Below are 10,423 nucleotides of genomic sequence, written 5' to 3' on the forward strand. Positions count from 1 at the left end.
CCCCAAACACACACACCTCCCCAACTCTGACCTTTGTTCTACATTATTCGGCCCAAGGATTCTGTCGAGAGTAACGCATGCGCATTGTCTTTTTTTCATTACGATAATATGCTAATAAGTGGAAATGAGCTCATGAATATTCCAAATTTTAATTTACATATTTTACGCGCTGCGCGCAGTCCAAAATCCCCATTTCGCTGGTGCACTAAAAGTTTGTCGTCTTCATAGGCTAATACACGATAAATGGAAGCAGTGTGCACTTTTGACCCTCCAAAATCTCCCCATGGCTAGACGGATGCAGAAGCGGAGTTGAACCCCCCTGGATCACACTCGTTGTCTGTTTTTTTTTTCAATTTCAAGATGTCAGCCTACACTGTCTCTCACGAGGTCGGCGGTTTCAGAGGTAATTTTCTCATTCATGACTAGATATACGCAAACATTTGAAGTTTTCAGTTACACTTTGACAGGGTGATAATTCTTTCAGAATTTTTGCAGGAATAGGGTACATTTGTTTTTTTATGCGGTCCGTGAGCATTGACAGAATTCTATTTTCACATTTGCTTTGCATTGCATTGCCATTGCCATGCTACGTACGTAGAATTCATTGAATTGAAAAAAGAGTACCAATCGAAAAAGCATGAAAATACAGCTAAAATGATACCAAGATCATCAACCCAGGTCAACAAATAGCGAAATAGTCTACAGGCGCGTAGACAGGGGGGAGCGGTGGGGGAGAGAGAGAGAGAGAGAGAGAAAGGATTAAATAAAGAGAAGGTTGGGTTCTGGGAAGAGGTGAAAAATAATTTGTGAGCATTAGATCTACTCATTCTTATTATGCAAGTGTGGAAGAACATCAGTTAAGACTTGTTCCCTGAAAAGCTTGGCTCTTCAAATGCCTTCATATTCTAAATAGATCTATGCATGTAACATCGTAAAAATCAGGGGGCCGGCTTTTTACGCCACGTGTTCGTGTAGAGTCTAGTCCCATATACATCTTTCTGTGCAAGTGTTTGTAACTTTACCAAGACTTGGCCACATTTCTTATCATTTTGATGATTCCAGAACCTTGCACTACACACAAATTCTTATATGCTAGATGATCAATCTTTTCTGGTCGGTTCCACACCGTTTCTTTCACAATGCAATCGCATGACATGCAGAACTCAACTTCATCTTTAAGAGTCGAGAACGGTACAACGAATCCTCTTCTTTCTCTAATAATTTAATGAAACATCAAGGCATCCCGCGCGGGGGAGGGGGGCGGGGGGAAACTGCATTCAGATAAGTATTAAGAGTTGAGAACAGTACAACGAATCGTCTTCTTTCTTTAATAATTTAGTGAAACGTCAAGAGCTTCAGTGCTACGCGCGGAGGAAGGGGAATTTGATCCAAACAAGGATTAAGAGTCAAGAATGGTACAACGAATCGTCTTATAATAATTTAATGAAACGTCAATAGAAACTGAATTTAGACAAGGATTAAGAGTCGAGAACGGTACAACGAATCGCCTTCTTTCTCTAGTAATCTAATGAAACGTCAAAGCTTTTGCGCTTTGCACCCACCCCCCCTAGGGAGCGCGCTCTGTAAGTGATTCGCAAGCTTTACGTGCTCACTACCGCCCCCCCCCCCCTAAAATAAAATCCTGGCTACGCTTGGCGAAATAACGACCGTTTAATCTTTTTTTAAACCCACCCATTTTTGGGCCCCCACCCCCCCCCCCCCTTAACCACACAAGTCAATGGAGGGTGGTGTGACAACTTGTGACCTTTTTTTAACCCGCATCGGCTAGCACCAAGATGCGCAGCTGACGGCTGCGATACAAGACACCAGCGCAGCCCCTAGAAACATTGCAAAAGTGTTGCGCCCAATTATTTTCTCTTGCCTTGGCACACATCACATTGTGAAAGTTTCGAAGTTAAAAACATTGTTTCGGTATTCCTAGAGATTTCATATGCTGGTAAATAAATAAATTATATCAAAAGAGATGTATAATTTGAAATCATACTTGCGTTCGAGTTCCTTCGTTGAAATCCGACGCTTTGAATATTTAGTCAATCTGCGGTTGCTCGTAGCTCCGGTTCTGAACATCGAACAAAAAAAAATGAAGAACGATATGGTAGCAGCTCTGAAGAAGGAGAAATTTCTGGACAAAAAGTACAAGTACGACAGGAAAAATGATGCGATCTGCAGTGATCATAATTTTACATGTATTATACGCATTTTACGCAATTTTACATATATTGTACGCAATAAGAGCGGTCAAATCCATGTGATACGTCACAGAACGGGCCATGTTGACACAATGACGACGTTCTGAAAATTCTCAGAGCTGCGAAAGAGGAAGGATTCTGAAGAAGAGTTTAGTCCTCTCATCAAATGTAGACTAGTCTATGATGATTTATATCTTTCATGTTTCAGTTAATGTTTTAAATGGCCATCAAACTGAAATTAACATGTACTTTGACTTTGAGATTAACTTAATTCCCCTTTCATTTGTCATTGCCCTTGCAGTTGTCCCTGTGAAATTCAGTGAGAAGAGTTCAGCAGGCCATATGCTCTATTATAAGGAACATTCTGTGAAAGAAAGTGAAGACACTAAACCTACAGACAGGACTCTCTTTGTTGTCAATGTTCCTCCATATTGTAATGAGGTAAGTGTGTGGAAGAATGATAAGACTAAAGTTATATTTAGCAAACCTTTTCATGCCCATACTATTTAACTTTTCAAAATATTTAATTTCTGCTGGAAAAAAATACTCCAAAGTATTGCTAGAACTAGAAGCAAGATTAAATATATATATTCTTCCTAACAATGGATTTGAATCATATGATGTACATCTGTACCTATATTTCTCATGAAATGCATTAAGTATGCAATGCTATATGCATGAAATCGCTTCAATGCAAATAGTTTGTACATGGAATCAATTTATTTCATTAAAATGGAATCCCCTTTTTATTCTTTTTATTCACTGCTACATAGTACTGTGTCATCAGTTTGAGAAAGCAACAGATTTATTAATTTCTTTCACTCAAATGTGATTGATTGATCACGTGATATTCATTCATTTATTTGATTTCCTAACACAAGGATAATATGTGTGATGAGCAAGAAACCTCTATGGTTTATTTCAAAATTATTTATTTATGTTTTTTCATATTTATAACAGGAATGTCTACAACGGTTGTTTGGTGGGTGTGGGGGCATGGAGTCTGTGATATTACAAGCTAAAGCTGGCAAGGAACTTGATGCCATGCTAGAAGAAATCTACCCTATCAGAAAAACAAGGGTGAGTACTGAAGATGTTTGTCCTCCCTCCCTTTCTCTCCCCTCCCTCTCTCCCTCCCATCTCTTTCCGTACTCTCTTCTCCTTTTCTCTTCACCTCTCTCAGAGAGTCTCTCTTCATCTCCCAATCCCAATCCCTCTGTTCCTCCCTTTCTCCCCCCTGCCCCCCCCCCCCCTCTTTCTCCTTCTCTGTTAAAGACTGAATGTATACTTTTTCATAAAAGAGACTTTAGAAAGTCAAGTCTATCAGCACAACGTGTACCGGTATACTTCTCACTCATATATGGTTTATCTTTATTTTCTTTTAATTTGTTATATTCAAAAACAGCTTTCAAGACTTATTTTACCGTCCACTTGTTTAGTAAATAAATAGAAAGAAAGAAAGAAAATAAATAAAATGCACAATTCACTGATTTAAATTATATTTAAACCATATAGGGCTATGTCTTATTTGTCTTTAAAATATATGCAACATCTTCATTGTTTACAAATATTTTCAATTTGTTTACTTGTTTTCCTTTCACAGGGCTTCAAAATAGCTTACATTGTCTTCAAGGATGATTCATCAGTTGTCCGGGCCATGAAGCAGAAGTATAAAGAACCATTTATATTATCACCTGAAGGGGAACCTGGTGGACTGGTTACTGGATATAGAAGTAAGGAATTCTATTTCTAGTTACTATTTAACAAGCACCCCTATAAATGAGTAATGTTCAAAGTGTTGTCTTTATTCTAACAGTGTGAGGTTTTTAAAATAATGTTCCTAATTGATACGTATGTATGTTTTGTTTAGTTAAATATGAAGGTGATTTGGTGGCTAGTTGAACTTGAAGGGGAGAAATCAGGAGAAAAAAAAATTGTATGTTTATTAGAAGACATAAAATATATTTTTATGCCTCCGCCACCGAAGGTGGTGCCGGAGGCATCATGTTTTCGGGTTGTCCGTCCGTACGTCCGTCCGTCCGTCCGTCCGTCCGTCCGTCCGTCCGTACGTCCGTCCCGTTTGACCGTTATCACAATATCTCAAGAACCATTTAAGATTTAAACTTAAGACTTGGGAATAGTATTTATCACCATAGGAAGACGATCTGATTAGATTTTGGAGTACGTAGGTCAAAGGTCACAGGTCACAGAGGTCAACTTATGAAATTCCTTGTATTGAGTTTGTTAGCGCGATATCTCAAGAACCATTTGAGATTTAAACTTCAAACTTAAGGATAGTATGTATCACCATAGGAAGACGATCTGATTAGATTTTGGAGCACGTATGTCAAAGGTCAAGGGTCACAGAGGTCAACTTATGAAATTCCATACATTGAGATTGTTATGATATCTCAAGAACCACTGGAGATTTAAACTTCAAACTTAGTGATAGTGTGTATCACTATAGGAAAACAATCTGATTCCATTTTGGAGCACGTAGGTCAAAGGTCAAGGGTCATAGAGGTCAACTTATGAAATTCCATACATTGAGATTGTTATCATGATATCTCAAGAACCACTGGAGATGTAAAAACTTCAAACTTAAGGATAGTATGTATCACCATAGGAAGACGATCTGATTAGATTGTGGAGCACGTAGGTCAAAGGTCAAGGGTCACAGAGGTCAACTTATGAAATTCCATACATTGAGATTGTTATCATAATATCTCAAGAACCACTGGAGATTTAAACTTCAAACTTAATGATAGTGTGTATCACCATAGGAAGACAATCTGATTAGATTTTGGAGCACGTAGGTCAAAGGTCAAGGGTCACAGAGGTCAACTTATGAAATTCCATACATTGAGATCGTTATCGCGATATCTCAAGAACCACTGGAGAATTTTCACTTCAAACTTAATGATAGTATGTATCACCATATCATAATATCTCAAGAACCACTGGAGATTTAAACTTCAAACTTAATGATAGTGTGTATCACCATAGGAAGACAATCTGATTAGATTTTGGAGCACGTAGGTCAAAGGTCAAGGGTCACAGAGGTCAACTTATGAAATTCCATACATTGAGATTGTTATCATGATATCTCAAGAACCACTGGAGATTTAAACTCCAAACTTGTTTAAATTGCTCTATGGCGGAGGCATCATTTTCGACTGCGCGCAGTCAAAATTCCATCTAGTTTAATGTACATACAAGACACTAAAGGAGGAAAAATTAACATCAAGTGTTTGTTCTCTCTCTCCCTCTCTCAACTCTCTCTCTCTCTTTCTCCTGTTATTCTCGTCAATCCAGGGATAAATGAATTCATTGAAGTCACTGGACTCGCTGTGAATATATCGTCTGTTGCGAGCCAGAAGGGCATTAACTCTGTGTAAAAACTAAAAACTAATTTAACACTAATTTAAAACTAATTTAAGTTAACACCCTTCTGGCTGTCGGCAGACAATAGTATTGTGTCTCGCCTTTTGATATTACATTCTTCAATAAGGTCTTATGCTTGGTCACCAAATTTTGATAACTATATCCATGTTTCTTAATTTTCACATCCTTGAGTTTCTTCTTTTTTTTTTTTTGTATAATGTCTTCCCTTCTTGCTTATGTAGAATGGTGTTCAGAATATGAAGCCCGCTGGGAAGATCCTAAGCAACTCCAGAAGAAGGCAGATGACTTCATGATAGAGTTTGACAAGAGGAAACACGAGGTAGAGTCAATTTTTTTTATCGACTCATTTTGTTGTGAGCCCAACAATAATAATAATATACCATACTTATATAGCGAGCGTCGCAAATATGTACCTTTGCGCTGTAATGGAGAGAAGGAAAGAAAATAAAAAAGAATATTGCAAAGAGTGAGAAATGCAAATTCGCAATTGTGAAGGTTGTAAAAGGATGTGTAGAAAATATGCATTTCATCAGAACTATATTCCAAATTAAGACCATTGGTTTCGATCTTAATCTGTGTCAATCTGTACATTTTAAGTATTCATACCATTGAACCATGCGTGTTCCTCTTGCAATAGATGAAAACTTGCAAAGCTGTACAAAACCGTTGATAACTTCCTACTGCCTTTCAGAATGATTGGGCAATCTATATCAGGGCTAGGAAGTACTTCCACAATGTTTCTTTCAAAATCTCATTCTTTTTTCTCTGCATCTTCTTGAGAAATATAGATTGATCATATGGATAGTTTATTGAGGCACCCACTAATGTTGCCAATTTGTTCTTGTTAATAACAGGAGAAGGAGCAGGCCAAGGTGGAGGAAGGGGTGCCCGATGACGATGGCTGGGTCACTGTCACGAGGAAGAGCACCAAGCCAGTCGTGGCAAGGTCAGAACGAAAGCAGAAGAGACTCCAAGCGAAGGAGAAGAAGAAGAGAGAGGAGAAGGAGCTGATGAACTTTTATACGTTCCAGAGTAGAGAATCGAAAAGAGAACGTAAGTAGAGGTGGTTTGTCAATATCTCGGAGTACATGGACCCAGAGATATAGCAAAAATGGCAAAAATATCTTTTCTTATCGCATCAGCTAGGTCCAAGACCAAATTGCTTATCAGTCTGCCTCCATTGGCTTTGAAAGCGATGAGAGGACACTGTACATGTAGTAGGCTTGAGTCGGTACGGTCGATCACACCGGGACCCGACCGTTGCCGTCGGGTCCCGGTTTCGTTTTTTGAGAACCGACTCTCCGAAAAAAATAACGAAATATGTAAGAAATTGCAGTTTTGCACACCACTAAAATCAATCCACCTTAAAACTTAAGTATTTAATTGTTACCAATCATATTCTAGCTCATCCTGAATCAATCTGAACTGCTGATATAAATATATGGGTTCCAAGGCAGTTCGCCCCATGGGGTTGTTGTTGCCAGCTGCTAGCTAGCTACTGTACTGGCCGGGTCTCTCGGCAGGATTAATAAATCAGGTTGAAAGAAACATTGATGTTTGAATAATAAAACGGCTTTCTAAAAAGTACTTCTTTACAACATACCGATCGAATAATTTTTAAAAGACAACATAGATATTTTTTCTTTGATTTTGAACACCGCATGCTTCTTTTAAAAGCTGAAAATTACTTGGTAATCACAAGAAGTTTCGATACGGATACCTGTTGCAAGGCAAGTTCAGACTAGTATCGGAAAAAATGCGCAGTGCTCCTCGTAATTAGCTGTAATGCGTGCCAGAACGAACCCAAACAAAGACGTGATCGTAACGAGAAAAAAATCATTAAAAACTACGAGAGCACAATTGGAAAGACAACTACTCAAAATTATCGTTAGCAGATACATAACTTGGAGGAAGAAAACAATAGTTGTCCAAGGAAAGCCACATAAATAGTGATATTTAAGGAGTTACTATAGGTGCAATCATTATCGGAAGGGCCTGCTGCAATATCCGAATTACACGTGTTTAAATTGAACACGAGGCTATACGAGGCAAATAACGCCCTCTACGGTAAAAAGCAGTATAACAAAGGATTCGAGTATTTGCAGCAGGCCCCTTGCGATAAAAATGTACCCAGTTACTCCTCGATTATCACAATTTCTGAGGCATTTCTTGGGCGATTATTGAATTCATTGTCCAAGTTATCTATCTGATTATGGTAATTTTGAGCAGTAGTTGTCTTTCCAATTGTGCTCTCGTAGTTATTAATGATTTTTTTTCTCGTTACGATCACGTCTTTGTTTGGGTTCGTTCTGGCACGCATTACAGCTAATTACGAGGAGCACTGCGCATTTTTCCGATACTAGTCTGAACTTGCCTTGCAACAGCTATCCGTATCGAAACTCTTGATTACCAAGTAATTTTCAGCTTTTAAACAAAGCATGCGATGTTTAAAATAAGAGATAAATATTTATTTTGTCTTTAAAATATTATATGATCGGTATATTGTACAGAAGAAATTTTTAGAAAGCCGTTTTATTATTCTAACATTCATATTTTTTGAGCAGATTTATTCAACCTGCATAAATCAAAATGGCGGCTCGAATGCTGTCTTTCTATTTCTGCCCCAGTTTTTTTTACTTTTAGAGGCACGAAAATGGCACTAAACATCGCCAATCATGGATAAAAAATAATGTCAAATGGAAGAATATACCGATCTGAGCAGAGGTATGCATGTGTTGATTTATTTAATTGATAAAAAAGGTCACTTTTAAGGGACATACTGATGATATGCGCTTTTTATAGAGGCAAGTGGCAAATCCTGCGAGCTGATTTCGGGACACCGGGTCCCGATCGGTACAAGGCCGTCGGGACCCGGTTTATGAAAATCCCGACATGACTCAGGCCTAACATGTAGGTTGCCATTAAATGTCTAGCTGGAAAAATTTGTTAATCGCATAAAATATGCTGTTCTCCTTTCAAAATGTCCAAATGTTAACATGACATTCCAAAATTCAAATTTAACTATTTCATTTGTGAGATATAAATGATAGAAGGAATTTGCCATAACACATCTTAGTGATTGAAAATCTGGTATGAAAGCTAAACACGTGATTTCTCTAAATCCAGGTGCTTGAGAGCATACTAAAAATTGGAAAGATCTACCCTAATTGATGCATCTCAAGATCTTGACAATAAGGGAAACTATTTTGAGCCCCATGCGGACAAGCACCAATTGCTTCCAGTCATTTTTCTGTACACATGATGACTTTCACCTTAAAATATGATACAATACTGATATAACCTTTTCCGGTACCATTTATGACCTTTCCCGTACCATTTATGACCTTTCCCGTACCATTTATGACCTTTCCTGTACCATTTATGACCTTTCCTGTACCATTTATGACCTTTCCCATACCCTTTATGACCTTTCCTGTACCACTTATGACCTTTCCTGTACCATTTACCTTTACAGATATAGCTGAGCTGAGGATGAAGTTTGAGGAAGACAAGCAGAGGATAACACAAATGAGAGCAGCTAGGAAGTTCAAGCCATACTAGTGGCTAGTTGGCCCAACTCCAGTGGACTCCGTCTGATCTTCAAGCTAAACGTAGGGTAGCCAGAAAGATCAAGCCTTCTTAGCGAGTAATCCAGTGCTGCAGTCCAAGACTATTTAATTTCCAAACTAAACCATGGGCCAGCAAGAATATTCAAGCCTCCTAGTTAGTCAGCCCAATCCATTAATTGTTTTGTTTAATCTTTAAGCGAAACTTTTGGGTAGCAAGGAAGTCCAAGCCGTACTATTTTGTCAGCCCAATTCAATAGTCTTTGTTTTTAATCTTTAAGCGAAACTCTGAGGCATCTAGAGAGTTCAAGCCTTACTGTTACCTATTCGGCTTGATCCGATGGACTCTCTGTCATCTCCAAGCTATGCTGGTATGTAAGGCCGAACCTTGCTAGCGAGCCGGCCTGCTCCCAAGGATGTGGCCGAGTACTCTTTGTCCGACCTTCAAGCTAAACTCGGGGGCAGTCATAAAGATTTTAGCTCTGTACAATATGTTACTACAGTTGAGCTTTGTTATGAGAAAGCCAAAGATATTACCTTGTTGTCTTGCAACCTTGTTATATCAAGGCTTAGTAACCGTAGAAGACATAGAAAAGAGAAATTACCTGGTTTTAAAATAAGTTTCTTATTACAGTATTCTTTACGAGATTCGACTGTGATATTTTTCAATGTCATATGAAAGATGTATATGTTAAGAGTACATCATGTATATTGAGAAATGTACATGGATATTTTTTTTAAATAGTATCAAATTCAGCAATTCAAGTATTTTGTGTAGTATTTTATCACGAGTAGAGAATGAAGAGTTAAAGGTTTTTGATTATGAGAGCAGAAAAGGTTGATGGATTCGGAAACAGTAATGATTCAAAAATATGATTGCCACCTGTTCTGCTAAATTCCATCAATCACCATTCTCTATAACACTCTCCACATTTGCGCTCACACTATCTCTGACACATCACTCCCACTCTCGGACATGCTAATGAATAAGGTTCAACACTAGTATCCACTTTAGACTTTAGGACATAATGCTACCTTACTTTCATATCATCCTACCAATCCTGTGTAAGGGGGCTATCCCACACAAACAGTACACGACTTCAGAGGGTTAGGTGATGAGAGTGATTTTGAGACCTACTTTACTTCTTTCTTGATCAGAATTACTGCAAAACCAGACGCTATGCGACATGGGACATGAAACTTTTGTGATGTGTAACCAAGAATCTATCACAAGTCGCAAAA

At 38.3% G+C, this 10,423-nt stretch overlaps 1 protein-coding gene across 1 annotated transcript; it reads left to right on the forward strand.

Moving 5' to 3' along the window:
• Nucleotides 1-357: 357 nt before the first annotated feature.
• On the forward strand, nucleotides 358-9,177 carry LOC753002 (ribosomal RNA-processing protein 7 homolog A). Its single transcript, XM_030999332.1, has 7 exons — nucleotides 358-403; nucleotides 2,512-2,651; nucleotides 3,171-3,290; nucleotides 3,814-3,943; nucleotides 5,837-5,934; nucleotides 6,470-6,668; nucleotides 9,091-9,177. Exons 1-7 carry the CDS (start codon nucleotides 361-363, stop codon nucleotides 9,174-9,176), a joined length of 816 nt encoding a protein of 271 aa, XP_030855192.1. The 5' UTR covers nucleotides 358-360; the 3' UTR covers nucleotide 9,177.
• Nucleotides 9,178-10,423: the final 1,246 nt, after the last annotated feature.

Source organism: Strongylocentrotus purpuratus, unplaced genomic scaffold (assembly GCF_000002235.5).
Source record: "Strongylocentrotus purpuratus isolate Spur 01 unplaced genomic scaffold, Spur_5.0 spur5_contig_861, whole genome shotgun sequence".
Classification (NCBI taxonomy): Eukaryota; Metazoa; Echinodermata; class Echinoidea; order Camarodonta; family Strongylocentrotidae; genus Strongylocentrotus; species Strongylocentrotus purpuratus.